General features: G+C 42.8%; 1 protein-coding gene across 1 annotated transcript in view; it reads right to left on the bottom strand.

The window, feature by feature from the left end:
• Positions 1-9295: 9295 nt before the first annotated feature.
• The window catches only part of REEP5 (receptor accessory protein 5), a 37110-nt gene continuing 30105 nt past the window's right edge, over positions 9296-16300 (bottom strand). Inside the window, exons 3-5 of the mRNA XM_075341897.1 lie at positions 14981-15119; positions 9895-10063; positions 9296-9723 (exon numbers count right to left, since the gene is read on the bottom strand). Coding sequence (XP_075198012.1) covers positions 9674-9723; positions 9895-10063; positions 14981-15119 — 358 coding nt within the window. The 3' untranslated portion in view covers positions 9296-9673. The remainder of the gene's footprint in view (positions 9724-9894; positions 10064-14980; positions 15120-16300) is intronic.

Here is a 16300-nt window from a genome sequence, read left to right as displayed (position 1 = left end):
CGGTTAACTAAGTTTACACCTATCTGGGATAACAGTAATCTCCCGGAGATTCAGAAAATGGGGAATATTGAGGAGTGGAGACGCAGGGGTGTAATATACATGCATCAGATATTGGACGGAGGAATTCTGAAATCGTTTCCACAGTTACAGAGTGAGTTTCAGTTGCCGGCGTCCGGCTGGCTTCACTACAGACAATTAAAACATGCGATTGCAGCCCAAGCGGCTAAACGAAGTGTGGCCATACAGACTGACCTGGTACTGGAGTATGTGTGTAAGGGCGGAGGAAGCACTAAAGGGATAACTTCTGGCGCGTATAAAGATATACTACATACCTTTCTTTTAGACTACCCAATTAAAACTAAATCTAAATGGGAGGAGGAAGTTGGGCCGATAACGGAGGAGGTGTGGGAGAGTATCTTAGAGTATGTCCCTAAACTTTCCATGAGCGAACCAGCCAGACTGTCTCACCTATACGTGATTCACCGGGTATATAGGTCTCCCTTACTGATGTTTAAAATGGGGTTGAAAAGGAATTCGGAGTGTCCAAGGTGTCAGGGATCTGACGCAGGTATTTTTCACATGATGTGGTCTTGTCCGAGACTGGTCTCCTTTTGGACTAAGGTTATCCACAAGATAGGAAGAACATATGGGTGTGTCCTCCCCAGGGAACTAGTGATATGCCTATTGGGATATGTTGAGGAGCTTGGGGTGGAAAATACTATGAAAATTGTCATTGCTAGGCTGCTGTATGCGGCAAGAAAGCTAATCGCCAGGTCCTGGATTAAAAAAGACCCCCCGACCAGGGGAGAGTACATTAATAAGGTGAAATGTATTCTTCAGCTGGAACGGGGAGTGTATGAAAGAAGGGGGAATGTTAAAATGTTTGAGAAGCTATGGTCTCCTTGGCTGCAATGCGGATAGGACGAATGATGGACCAGTAAACTGATAATGGATGGGGATAGCCGTCCGAGACCTCTGATGTGTGTGTTTTGTTCTATTTGTGTTACTAGTTGTTCCTCCTGCACAACGGGATGGTTGCTATACTACAGTTGGAGGGTATTATAAGTGTGTACTATATGGGATGTAGTATCGGGGAGAAGTGTTGCTGCCGGGGTGGGGGAGGGGGCGGGAGGGGGAGTTAAAGGGGTAATAGATGTGATAAATTTAATTTGGATGCCGATTTGTTATTCTGTTGTATGTATTCTGTTTTAATAAAAAAGTATCTGATTAAAAAAAAAAAGAGGTTAACATTCAAGCGAACCTCATATAATCTTTCCAATACCTCTGGACCATGCACCAAAAATAGTAAGGGAAGAAAATACCCTCCCCCCAGTGAAACCCTCTCAATATATTCCCAAATACATCACACCCCAATATACGTCAATCCAAAAAACACCCATATGTTAGATTTTCATTAAGACCCATAGGTTGTACCGACCCGAAACGAAATATCCATTCCGTTTCCTTCCTAAGAATTTTATTGTCCCAATTCCCTCCTCTTTCACTTGGTGTGATTACTTCTAAGACCTCAAATTTAAGTACGCCTGAGTCGCCTCCATGATTTTCCCAAACATGGCGGGATATGGGGGTGTCCCGTTTGTGCCGGATATCCCCCAAATGATCCCCTATACGCCTTCGAAATTCGCATCGCGTTTTCCCGACATAGTTATTTGGGCATGTACATGTTACCACATATACTACCCCTTTTGTCAGGCAATTTGCAAAGTCCCTCAAAAAGTACTTAACCCCTGTCGCTACACTGACCGAATACTTAGAGACATTAATCCAACCACAGAAGTGGCATCTACCACATCTAAAAGTACCACAGACCCGACGGTTCAGCCAGGTCCCCTCCAGTACTGGTTTTTTATAGTGGCTATGCACCAATCGGTCTGCTAATGACCTACCTCTCCTATAAGTTATCCTAGGATCTTCCGAGATATTATTTCCTATGCATTCATCTGCCTTCAGGATGCCCCAATGTCTCCTCAAAATTCCAAAAATTCGTTCCGCCTGCACATTATAAGTACCAATAACCCTGATCTCATCCGGGTTAGCTCTTTTTATGGTTGGAACTAGTAGGGAACTCCTCTGTTTATGAAGAGCATGTTGAAAAGCTCCATTAAGGGCCATCTCCGGATACCCTCTGTCTCTAAACCTTCCCCTCAGATTGGAAGCCTCCAATTTAAATGAGTTAATCTCAGAACAGTTGCGCCTCGCTCTAAGGTATTAACCCTTTGGAATACCCTTCCGAAGAGGTAGGGGATGATGACTCTCCCACCGCAATAAACTATTAGTTGATGTAGGTTTCCTAAATATGGTTGTGTGAATAGAGCCTTTCTCATCCAATGAGATAAGAAGATCAAGGAACGATATTTTCTGCTGGTCTATCTCGTATGTGAATCTTAGATTAAAATTATTCACAGTTAGTTCTTCCACCATTTGCACAAACTCTTCTCTAGTCCCAGTCCAAATGATCAGAACGTCGTCTATATATCTGTACCACGCACTTATCCTATCCTGCCACCATTTATATTCCCCAGAAAAAACGACGGTTTCCTCCCACCAACCCAGGAGGAGATTTGCATAGCTGGGCGCACATGAGCAACCCATTGCAGTCCCCCTGAGTTGATGAAAGTACTTACCGCCGTATAGAAAATAATTGTGGTGCAGGATAAATGATAGCAGATCAAGGACAAATTCATTGTGCCGATCGAAGTGGACGGCCCTCCCAGATAGATAGTAACTGACTGCCTGCAGACCCTTCTCATGTATGATACTACTATAGAGAGCCTCCACATCGACCGACGCCAAAAATGCCCCCTGATCTACCGTCATCCCCTCCAGTTTCAACAGAAGGTCCGATGTATCTCTTAGGTATGTGGACAGTGAAACAACAAAAGGCCGCAATATTTTATCAACATAGACTCCGACGTTCTGACCAATCGAACCAATTCCGGCCACAATAGGCCTTCCCTTCAATGGTGTCACCCCCTTATGCAATTTTGGAAGTGCATAAAAGGTAGGCACCACCGGATAAGTTGGGACCAGGAATTTGTGCTCCTGGGCCGAGATTAAACCAGTATCCAAGGCTTCATCTAATAACACAACCAGATCCCTAGAAAACCGTTCAGTGGGGTCAGTCTTAAGAACTCCATACGTATCAACATCCTTCAGGATTCTCATACACATGGAGTTAGCTGCGCTATGTGAACTACGCTTTGCCGGTTGGAGAATATGGGCGGCTGCGTGGTTGGCGCGGTTCTGCGCATGCGCGGTGGCTTTGATGAAGCAGACAGGAAGTAACATCGGGTTTGTATACGAAACAATGTGAAAGACGTGACTGCGCCTGTGCGCAGTCGTGATGAATGATGGGAGGCGGCTGGGACCGGAAATGTAATGGCGCCCGCTCTCATTTAAAAAGCTGCCGCATGGCTGCTGGCTGGCGTGCCGGTGTCCTCATCTGGGGATTGTTTGTGACGGATGTTATCATGGCATTTTAGCCAGCTCATACCGTCTTATCTTATTTTGGACCCCTAAACTATTACTGTAGTGGTCCGGTTCGGCATACCATGCTTTATTTGAGGTGATTTTGGGGTAAGTGTTATCGGTTACATCCACTATATATTTAAGATCAGCTGACTGATTTAGTCTATGTGGTCATTAATTTGTGTATATGTATATATATATATATATCTGTGTACTCCTTTCTATCTTGTAAGGAGTAAACTTATATTGATGTAGGGAATATGTATATTGAATAGGGCGATTTATATCTGGTGGGACTGTTTATAGCCTCATTTTGAGTAAGACCCTGATGGTGTAATCTTCTTACATATATGTTAGGATGTGTATCTCATCTTTATTGAGAGATTGTATATATTTCTCTCCTCCTCTTTTAGATCCATATTGAATATTGATATTGAACTCATGGATCAATAAAACCTCCTGATGAACCCTTTGGCTCTATCATACAAGGGGGGAAACGCGTCGAGGTGTAAGGTGTAAAGCGTATCCCAAGAGTGTGCAGCTATCAAGCACAGAGTGTCTAACCATTACCAAAAGGAACCCGTGACATATTATGTGTCTGAAATGAGGTGCAAGATGTAAAGTGTATCCTAAGAGTGTGAAGCTATCAAGCACAGAGTGTGTAACCATTACCAGAAGGAACCTGTGACATATCATGTGTCTGAAATAGACTATTTTTATGAAGAGGAATATTATTTTCTAACTTCAAAGGCATATGTGATCAATATTTCATCTATCAAGAATTATATCAAGGAATATACTATGGTCATTGGACTTATTCTGTGTAATCTTTGGCATATATGTGTTTGTTGCTTTGCTGAAAAAATCCTTTTTTCTAACAGTTCAGATGATGGCATTGAGCCAATATTGGGCCTCTGTTCTGCAGTGAATGACCTTTTGGCATTCTATAAGGTGCATGATATCTAAAATAACAGTAACAGTTCAGTAGATGAGTGTACACTAATTTTTGGGTGTTGGTTCTATTGGGAATAATCTATGGGTATTCCAGTATGTGCCTATTTTTAAAGTTATCCCTGTTTTTTCCACTGTTAGATTGACCAGCTGTGGATATGATTTGGATGTTGAATAGCGGTCATAAGATACATCAAAAAGGAGCTATCAGGGATGACATTTCTATCATTGTGGGTATATGGTCTCTGAAACTGGATAGGGGTTGGAACTATAGAGACGAAATATCTTTTTGTCTTTGTTTTTAGTTCCCAAACCACTGTGTAACAGTGAGTTTAATAGTTGTTTAGAGAAAGATGTATCTAATATGAACAACGGTATGAAGCATATGTAAATCCTTGAAAAATTGCAATTTTTCCCTCTGAGGAATTGTCTAGGAGGAGAAGTGTATATTGATCTGTGATTGAAGGATGAACTATTGTCATGTATCTACCCCTGTATTGACCGATTCCAGTTGAGACATTGTATGTATTTTGTCTAGGAGTCTTTTTAGCTTTGATTATTAAAGGAGAATTTTTTAGAAAATTGGGGTTAATATATTTTTGAGATAAAATTGACCCCTGGAATATATCAAATTGTATTAGAAAAGATTGGTGATGATACATGGGAAATAACCATGATAAGGGAACAATGGCTACAGGAACATTATACAAATAAGGTCTCATGGTGGGAAAAACATTATCTGACCTGAACCAACAAATTATTTTAAGGGTTTAAGTGACTTTTTAAGGGTAACATACACTTGTAGGTAACTGGTATTTGTCTTATTTGTTGGAATTTGAAGCCATAAAAGTGCTACTCTGTTACTGAAGGTAATCTGATCCATGCGCAAGGGGAATCTGGTTAAAGGCCTCCTGGTGGTAGATTAGGGACCCGAGACAAGAAGAGATCCATTAGTGTTGTGATTAGGTGTATTCAGGTAGAAAAATCTCAAACACGTGGACAGCACTCAGATATTGACTGAGAATCAGTCTTTTAGAAACAGTAATGCTAAAAGCTGCAGCACAACGGTAAGAAGCTTATTCTTACAATTGCCTTATTCTTTCTAATCGATTAATCTCAAAACCTGGGTGAGCTCTTCGGCATTAAATAGTCTGTACTAAGGACTGGGACGTTACCTGTGCCTCTGTGTACTGTGTGTGCGGGATGTGATCAACTCTCTGATCAACAGTCTGTACCAGTGGGGGCAAAGGCTTAGCATTGCTTGTATAGCGGATAGCAAAATAAAAAAGTTGCAGTTAAAGCATTAGGGCTGATGTGTTAGAGGACCACAGTAGGGTCAGAAGGTTAATAAAGTATTTAGGGGGGGACTGTTGAGGAGAGCCATAAGATGAAATACTTAATTAACCTCTGGACATAGAGCACTGTGAGAAGTGTGTTCAATGAAATGAATTCTCTATACATAAGCCAGTCAGTTTTCAGAGGAACCCAAAATGGTCCCCGATGACATCACAGACCAAACAATCAGCATGGATCCACCAGATGACGTCCCTCTCATCACCATCATCATGGATTCATTCACTGAAGTCAGACCCGCCCATCAACAGCAACACAGATCTCCCCATTGGCTAGCCCATGAACTGTCCCACTAAATGGGCATATCTGAACTCGTGTATGCCCCTAGCCTATATCAAGAGGATGCATGCTTGTACTCGCTCTGTTTGGTGCCATTTTTACTGTGACCAAGAAGAGATTTCATATCTGACTGTGTCTGGTGTGAATTCTTTATGCATGCACTTGGTATATACCAATTAGGCCAGGCAGTAGGCAACTAGTGATCTCTGATTAAGAGTTCACCTTAACATTATTGGCGCCCAACGTGGGAATTATTATTAGGGAATACTTAAAATATAACATTGATATATTAAGGCTTTTTTGTAGAATGATCTTCTCAAAAGAAATATACCAATTTTAAACCAAATCTAGAAAGCTGACAACTCACTTGCAGAAGAGGTAGATAAATATTAACACAGATTCACCAAAAGACCTTCAGTCACCACTAGGAAGCAATGGGTGGTGGCTCAGAAAGTCTCCACTGAACAATTTCCCTACTGGAAGAAATGCAGCCTGGATTCTGCCAAGGTCAGGATCTGTCACAGGTGTGATATACTTGACAGACAGTCCTGTAATTTCCAGCTGTAGAAGGTTGCAGCGTTTGGCTGCACAAGCCGCTCTCTGACTTTCCATTTATCCCTGCTTGGGGTTTATCCCTTTCTCTTTAGAACCCTGCTGATTTTCTCACCTTTTGAGCTGTTAAACCTTCAGCACTTCCCTGGGTCTCTTTAAATACCCTCATTCACCCTTACTCTGTGCTGGTGATAGGTTTAATACCCTTAAGAAGTCTTCAGGGCAAGCAGTCTGCTTGTATCCATCTGGAGAAACTTTGCTGTTGCAGTTCTTCTCCCCGAGTCATTTGAAGAGGTTATTTGTTGAGTTTCCCTGTGTGTATTCCGTATCTTCTTTAGAGCTTAGTAGGGTTGACTAAGCGCTCATTTGATCCATTCCCTATCTAGGGCCTATTTTAGGGTCAGATATCTGCTTCGGCACATAGGTGTGGAATCCAGCTAGGGTGGTGACGGAAGGCAGGGGACAGCAGTAGGTTTGGTTAGGGATCACGCTCTCCCTCTTCCCTAGACACAGGGTTTCCATTCCCTTCCCTTTTGATCTTAGCTTGTTACTTCCCCGTACCTAGCGTGACAGATAAGGACATCTTAGCAGAGTTTAAAAATTATTTTAGATTACGTACTTCTAGATCCTCTAACGGCAATGGGAAATTAAATGACTGTCTGTCAAAGATACAACTACTCAAACTTTCTAAAAAAGCGGCTAAGGAGCTGGATAGGCCCCTGACAATTGATGAGCTGGAGTCTGCACTTTCAACCTCCCCAAATGAGAAGGCCCAGGGATCGGATTGAATCCCTGATGAATTTTACGAGCGCTTCAATAATGCCCTAATGCTTCTGTTGTTGAGGGTCTTCCAAACGGCAACTGATACGGGGCATCTCCCTTCATCCATACTGGAGGCTACCGTAGTAGTTATCCTTAAACAAGGTAAAGATCCCCTCCATTCAGAGTCTTATAGGCCTATTTCACTACTCCAGACTTATGTAAAGCTTTTAGAAAAAATTCTCTTGGTCAGACTGGCTAATGTTATTACAGAGCTCATTCATGAGAATCAGTCAGGGTTCATGCCAGAGAAATCCATTGTTATTAACCTGCAAAGAGGGGTACTCTGACTGGGAGGCAAAGGAGGTGGTGACAGTGGCACACATCCAGTTTAACAATGCACTAAAACAATTTGAGCAAATACGGACTGAATTTGACATTCCCCCTTAGTTTTTCTACAGATTCCTACAGCTTTGGCACACGTACGTAGCCCGAATAAAAAAAAATAGAACCCAAACTCTCCACCAACTGTGTCATGGCAATGTAATCCAGTCTGAGGTTTCTAAGAGAGGACTAATCTCCATATATAGAACACTACTTAATTCGTTCCATGATAAATTCCCCCTTATTACCAAGACTAGGTGGGAGGAGAGGAGGATTTGGGACAGTTGTTGGGATTCTATATTAGATTCAGTGCCCAATTTATCTATCAGGTGTATCTAATACACAGGAAATATAAAACGCCTGCGTTCCTACGCAAAATTGTGGTAAGGAGTGATTCATGCTGCTCCCGTTGCAATTTACCCGATGCCCACCTTATGCATATGTTTTGGGAATGTACTAGGCTTGGACAATACTGGAACAATGTTTTGGATACTTTAGCAGAGGCAGAGGTGTATGGAGTAAGAACGATCGCTCATCCAAAGTTCTGTATGCTGGGTATTAAACCAGATACTCCTTAAGAGGACCAGCTTGCCATCAGTATGCCCAGAATTCTATATATAGCACGGAAAACCATTGCCTCTCAGTGGAAGCAGTCTGCCCCCCCTCCGCCGTTAGTGGCAGAGTTTCTCAATAAGGCCGGCTTCACACTTGCGATGAATTTCTCGCATTGCACTTGGACACATGTTAAGCAATGAGGCAGCTCCCATCTGCTATTTTTTTCTCAGTCCAAATCGGAATGAGAAAAATAAATAAATAAATAAATCGCAGCATGCTGTGTTTTGGTGAGTTTCTCGCACAAGTCTCTTCAATGGAAGTCTATGGGTGCTTGAAAAAAAAACGCATGTCACACGGACGGCACACGGACCATCCTAGTAACATGCGTTTTTCACAATAGATTTCTAGCAAGGAGCAGAGAATAATGTAAATGCTCTTGTACATAACAGTATATGAGTAGCAGCTGCTGAGGGTAAAAACTGATTGCACACTGATGAAAAGTGAACTAAAATCGTCCGACTTTCCAGCATGAGAATCGGACCGATTTTACACTCGCAAGTGTGATTCCAGCCTAATAGAGTCATTAGCACTATGCAGCTAGAGAAAAGGAGAGTATATTAAAAGAAAGGCAGTCAGGCAATTTGATAAAATCTGGAGGCTATGGCTCAACACCCCGGGACTGCCATCCCAAATCTTACTACTAGAGAACTGGTTTCCCATGCTTTGTTAATTTCCCTTATATTCCTAATGAGCTTCCTCTGGTTTCATGTTCTATGTAAATGTTTCACGACTCTGTTCATTATTTATACAGCTTTGCATTAAGTGCCTGACTGATTTTCTTTCCCTGCGGTCTAGTTTTTTTTATGCATAGGACGGACCCTAAGGGACCCTACGAAGGTTCTAATGTGATAGGATGTAGTTGTGACACTTGAAGATGATGGGAGTAATAAATACAAATATTAGACAAGGGGTGTTCAGTATGGTGATTGTTTATTCGGATCCATTCAATGCAGGACAATACAATACATTAGAAGCATTTCCCACACAGACTTATTTCTGAAGCTTTGGACACTTGATGGTTTTTAAATAAAAACGCCGACCTCCTCTACACACAACAGCAAAATAGTACAGCAAAGTCAACGTGTTCTTGTCTTCATATCAAAATAACAGGTTTTCAAGGCAACAATATTAATGCTCCTCAGCACCAGCGGGGTCTGAAACACAGAACACCCCTTCTGTGGTCAGCCATGTGTTCCAGACCCAGGGGCAGAGAAGAAGTACAAATGATACCACTGTCCCAAAGTATACAGAGGTGTTTCGAAGGGACTGAATCCATCCAAAAATTCTGGGCTTAGGTGCTCTTCTTCTCATCACCCAGCAAATTCACTGTGGCCCGTTTAGCTAGAAGAAAAAAAAAAAAAAGGTCACACTGTAGATTTTGTAAAGAAGATATATCTCACAAAAGGAAAAAGTTTCTAATGCAGTCAGGTAGGTGACATAAGACGGTCGGCATTGGTAAGACTAAACGCACACCACAATGCACAATCAACAGGAGAACTGTGAACAAAATACCTTCTTTGCCAATGGTGTCTGCAGTCTCTGAAGCCTTGTCTTTAATGTCCTTCACTATACGATCCATCTGTACCTCATGTTTCAGGAAGAAGGGGCGGACGATTTTCTTGTACAGCAGCTCCGCACCATTGGATGGGCTGGGAGCCATACACCACAAGAGGAAGCCACACTGCAATACAGAAAGGAACATATTATGCACTAAAGCCAGACCGGCGCTCCGCCTCTACACACCAGTGGGTTCATCACACTGATCCTTCTGATACATCTTGCCCACAGAGATCTTCCACGTCTCTTGGTCTGTGGTGGTCTGCACACAAAGTGCTATTTAGCAATGACAGTGCTGTAAGCAGGACAAGACCCAGGGACTATAACGTACATTATCCATTCCATGTGACACGACCCAAGCATCTATAGGAGAGATAGCAAAGAGCCACCATGTCCACCCACAAGCAAGTTAGGCATGACATGTGTCAGGACATTTTACCACTACAGGGTCTGTATGGGCACTTATAGAGCATTGTGTTTTGTATTACTGCAGCGGAGATTGGCTGCAGTGATGATACCCGCTGTCTATCATTAGAGCTGCTGAGCTCAGTGATTGGCTGCAGTGGTAATACACTCTGACATCACGGCTGCAGACCAAAACAAATAGCAAAAGTGGAGAAGAGTAGCTGTTATACCCAGGAACGGAGGGGAGTATTATCTGATTTTGTAATTTTTCCGTGAGTGCAAATCATATGCACGCCACATGGGGAGGCTCCACTCCATGCACGCCACACGGGGAGGCTCCGCTCCATTCACGCCACACGGGGAGGCTCCGCTCCATTCACGCCACACGGGGAGGCTCCGCTCCATTCACGCCACACGGGGAGGCTCCGCTCCATGCACGCCACACGGGGAGGCTCCACTCCATGCACGCCACACGGGGAGGCTCCACTCCATGCACGCCACACGGGGAGGCTCCACTGTATATACATCAGATAGGCTATATGAGGAAAGTTTGCTATATATACACACACACACACACATTATATACGATACGGTGAAACTATGTATACAACAGCAGTTCTAATATCAGCAATTGATAGATCAGTGACAGAAGCAAGAGCAATATGATAATACTGCATCATGGGAAAAGTAGTCTACACAAAGCATATCAGAGGACGGTTGGAAGAAAGAAGTGATCTGATATATAACACATAGGTAAGGATGATTAACCTCGGGGAGAGCAACATCCAACACCGCGGAGACACCATCACATGTTTCTCAACGCAGTGACACTAGAACAAGGCCCCCTGGGAAAATATGCAAAACAAGAATGACGCGGAGACACCATCACGTTTCTCAACGCGGGCAGGAAAACTAGCCAGGTCTTACACTGGGAAGGAACAACCACGGAAAGGGCAGTTTCCTACTCCACAATTATGAGGGGCAAATACCCCAAAACAGCTGTCTGTGGATGGATACCATGTTTGGCATAGGCGGTTTCCTTGACTGGAGACTGCCCTTCCCGTGGTTGTTCCTTCCCGGTGAAAGACCTGGCTAGTTTCCTGCCAGCGTTGAGAAACATGTGATGGTGTCTCCGCGGAATTCTTGTTTTGATATATAACACAGACGTGGTACATCAACTAAAACAGATCACACCAGAAAAAAAAAAAAATGAAAAAAAAATTGTTTTGTTTTGTTTTTTACAGCTGTGTTGCACAAATTGTTTTTTTTCTTCTTCCAGTAATGCAATTAGAGAGAAAATACCCTATTCCTAAAAAAAAAAAATAAATAAATTGAATCCATCCATGATTTTTTTTTTTCTTCTTAAACTGAAGACACTTCTACAGATAATTTTGTCTACAATTATCAGAATTTTTAAGGATATGGATGCAACTGTCTTTAGAACAGAATTATGGGCTGTGAGCATCAGTCAAACCATAATGATTTATTATCGTTTTCCAATGTGCCCATAACAAAAGAAAAAAACAAAACACGGATATATAGAAAAGAATATAGCAGGGCTAGGATTAATCAGCTCATCAATCGGGAAAGGAGGCTTCAGGGTGTTTGTTTTTTACAGAAAAAGCTAAACCTTAAAAAAAAAAAAAAAAAAAAAAAAACCAACAAACACAGAAAAATCACAGCTGAATGTGTGAGACATGCAAATAATGAGACAACTGATATTAACCAAGACTGGTTTTCTGAACCATCAGGTCACACCCAGCTGATAACTCACGAGGTTTACAATAAATACATATTTACAGAAGGCTGTGGGTGTGGGAGTAGTTTGTGGTCACAAAAGAGCCCTGATGAAGCCTCAAGTCTATTTGATAAAGTTACATAAGAAAAGTGTCAGGAGCAAAATGGGTTTCTTGGTGCATTCTCAGTGGTAATAATAATAAATTTGTAACTCTGTTTACGAGCAAGCTTTGCCGTATGAGCAAATACTCACCGCACACACTTCTGGTTCCGTACATCCACCGCGCTCTGACCTGCTCTTGCACTCCGCACAAACACCCACAAACACGCACACATATTATGTTCACCTTACCTTCCGCTCCATTGGTAGCCTCCTGGTTCTTGCAGTTCGCCGCTGCAGAATGTCTATCGGGTAACCATTGCGACAATGGAGGAACTTCTGCTGTCAGCCGCTACTGAAAGGCAGCGCGCTGGCCAATCAGAGGCAAGCAGCTCCTGCCTTTGATGTCAGCGCTCTGGCAGCGGACGTTCCGGCATCGGTCGCGATGGTTACCCAATACATATCCTGTACCAGCGAACTGCAAGAACCAGGAGGCCAGCAATGGAACGGAAGATGAGGTGAGCATAATATGTATGTATGTATGTATGTATGTATGTATGTATGTATGTATGTATATATATATATTATTAATATATATATTATATATATATATATATATATATATATATATATATTATTATTATATATATATTATTATATATATATTATTATATATATATTATTATATATATATATATATATATTATATATATATATATATTATAATATATATATATATATATATATAATATATATATATATATAATAATATATATATATATTATATATATATAATATATAATTATATAATAATAATAATAATAATAATAATAATAATAATAATAATATTATTATTATTATATATATATATATATATATATATGTGTATATGTGTGTGTGTGTGTGTGTGTGTGTGTGTGTGTGTGTGTACTCATGTTTGGAATGGCACAATAGGGGACCGGGATCGAACATTGAACAAGTTGTGCAACGAATTGTCTGCATTGCAATGACAACGAATTGTCTGCATTGCAATGACAACGAATTGTCTGCATTGCAATGACAATGAATTGTCTGCATTGCAATGACAACGAATTGTCTGCATTGCAATGACAACGAATTGTCTGCATTGCAATGACAATGAATTGTCTGCATTGCAATGACAACGAATTGTCTGCATTGCAATGACAACGAATTGTCTGCATTGCAATGACAACGAATTGTCTGCATTGCAATGACAATGAATTGTCTGCATTGCAATGACAACGAATTGTCTGCATTGCAATGACAACGAATTGTCTGCATTGCAATGACAACGAATTGTCTGCATTGCAATGACAACGAATTGTCTGCATTGCAATGACAACGAATTGTCTGCATTGCAATGATTTCCTATGGGAAATCTTGCTTTGCTAGACGAGTAACTTGGTTTACAAGCACACTCCCAGAACGGATTGTTCTCGTTAACCAAGGTTCCACTGTATAAAAAAATATTCTGTAGTATGGGGGGAGCCTTGCTGACTGTAGTATGGAGGGGGGGAGCCTTGCTGTCTGTAGTATGTATGGGGGGGGAGGGGGGGGTCTTATTGTCTGTAGTATGGGCGGGGGGGGGAGCCTTGTCTGTAGTATGGGGGGGGGAGCCTTGTCTGTAGTATGGGGGGGGGGGGAGCCTTGTTGTCTGTAGTATGGGGGGGGGGGGAGCCTTGCTGTCTGTAGTATGTATGGGGGGGGGGCTTATTGTCTGTAGTATGGGGGGGGGGGAGCCTTGTCTGTAGTATGGGGGGGGGGAGCCTTGTTGTCTGTAGTATGGGGGGGAGCCTTGTTGTCTGTAGTATGTGGGGGAGCCTTGTTGTCTGTAGTATGGGGGGGGAGCCTTGTTGTCTGTAGTATGGGGGGGGGAGCCTTGTTGTCTGTAGTATGGGGGGGGGGAGCCTTGTCTGTAGTATGGGGGGGGAGCCTTGTTGTCTGTAGTATGGGGGGGAGCCTTGTTGTCTGTAGTATGGGGGGGGAGCCTTGTTGTCTGTAGTATGGGGGGGAGCCTTGTTGTCTGTAGTATGGGGGGGGAGCCTTGTTGTCTGTAGTATGGGGGGGGGGGGGAGCCTTGTTGTCTGTAGTATGGGGGGGGGGAGCCTTGTTGTCTGTAGTATGGGGGGGAGCCTTGTTGTCTGTAGTATGGGGGGGGGGGAGCCTTGTTGTCTGTAGTATGGGGGGGGGGGGGAGCCTTGTTGTCTGTAGTATGGGGGGGAGGGGGAGCCTTGCTGTCTATAGTATGGAGGGGGAGCCTTGCTGTCTGTAGTATGGAGGGGGAGCCTTGCTGTCTATAGTATGGAGGGGGAGCCTTGTTTGTAGTATGGGGCGGGGGGAGCCTTGTTGTCTTTAGTATAGGGGGGGGGAGCCTTGTTGTCTTTAGTATGGGGGGGAGCCTTGTTGTCTGTAGTATGGGGGGAGCCATCTTTAGTCGGCACAATAGACAGAAGTGGGAGAAAAGGATTCTGCTGTAGTGGAGCTAAAAACACACAAAAAAACAACACTTTCTACACCCAATCCCTCAAATTAAACTTAATTATTCAGTGACTTCATGCATAACTAATATAACATGGGGAAAAAAAAAAATAGGGTCAACTACTCAAAACATACTTGGTCCTAAAGTCATCAAAAGACTAAGCTGTGGTATCTCGTAGTCTGCAATGCATTTGTTAACATAAAGGCAATAAGGGAGACTCTTGTTATCCGATCTAAATAATTACATTTACTGTATGAAACAAAAGATAAATTCTAAAGATATATTATACATTAACCCACCTTGATCATGTAATAGAAAGGAAACCAGGACAGGAAGATATCAGAGAAAAACTCAATGATGCTGAATATTCCATACACCACCCAGTACGTCAGCCACTGGGTGTCATCATCCTTGTTGGGACTTTCAATCGCTTTGATTCTACATGGAAAAAACAAAGCAGCGGTGAGACTTCTCCAGATAATACGGACGGCTTACAGAGCCAGGATTAGAACACGTCTATTGTTCCCAGAAATAACATCGAACATTCACAATTCTGTAGTTTTTGCTAAAACATGACAATGGGAAGGATGTCGTCTCTGACTTCTCTAAGGTCCCTTTCACATTGTGTTTTTCTCTACGTCCACAGGTCCCGTTGGGGCATCCGTCCGGACCACCCCTCCCCCACTCTGCAAAATGTGCTCCGGACGCATGCGCCCAACAGGGCCATTCACTGTTATGGAGCGCACTGCGTTAGCGTGTGCTCTGTTTTGTGCAATTTTGTGCATATATACGTTTCTGCAAACGGACACCCGAACGTAGGTGGTCTACGTTCGGGTGTCCGTCTGCAGAAACATATATGTGCACAAAATTGCACAAAACAGAGCACACGCTAACGCAGTGCGCTCCATAACAGTGAATGGCCCTGTCGGGCGCATGCGTCCGGAGCACGTTTTGCAGAGTGGGGGAGGGGCGGTCCGGACGGATGCCCCGACGGGACCTGTGGATGTAGAGAAAAACGCAATGTGAAAGGGGCCTAAGCGTCGGAAGAGAATTTCTTATGCATCGCTATATGCTCAGGTATACAGTGTGCACTCCATGAGTGAAAAATCGCAAATCCACTAGAACTGTTCAATGGAACCACATTAGATTTTCTGTAGCTCCACTGTATTCTATTTAAAGCACAACTCAAGTTTTGTTTTATTTTTCCAGCCCTTGAAGCCTCGCTTTAAGTCCCCTGCCCCCCATCTTATACTTCCCTTTTACTGACGTCACTCTGTTCCCATGGTGCCATCTTAGGACTAACTTCTGACTGGCGGAAGTCAGAAGTTACATCAAAAACGCCCAATGCACCTCTGTGAAGCCAGAACGAGGATCTCTTAGACTTACATTGAGTTGTAATCTCCGGCCTGCTCCATGAAACACTGAAGCAGCAGATAGGTCACATGTCACTGGAGACAGACTGCTGCATTTGCGATAGGAGGTGAAGACACCAGAAGGCAAGTATAAGACAGGGGACTTGGATTGAAAACACTATTCCAGCGGTGCTATGAAAAACAAAAAAACAAACAAAACAAAAAACCTAAAACCCTGGAGTGGTGCTTTAAGCCCTTAACGACTGG

Source organism: Anomaloglossus baeobatrachus, chromosome 1 (assembly GCF_048569485.1).
Source record: "Anomaloglossus baeobatrachus isolate aAnoBae1 chromosome 1, aAnoBae1.hap1, whole genome shotgun sequence".
Lineage (NCBI taxonomy): Eukaryota > Metazoa > Chordata > Amphibia > Anura > Aromobatidae > Anomaloglossus > Anomaloglossus baeobatrachus.
Note: the sequence above shows the minus strand (reverse complement) of the source record. Positions and strands in the feature narration are given on the sequence as shown.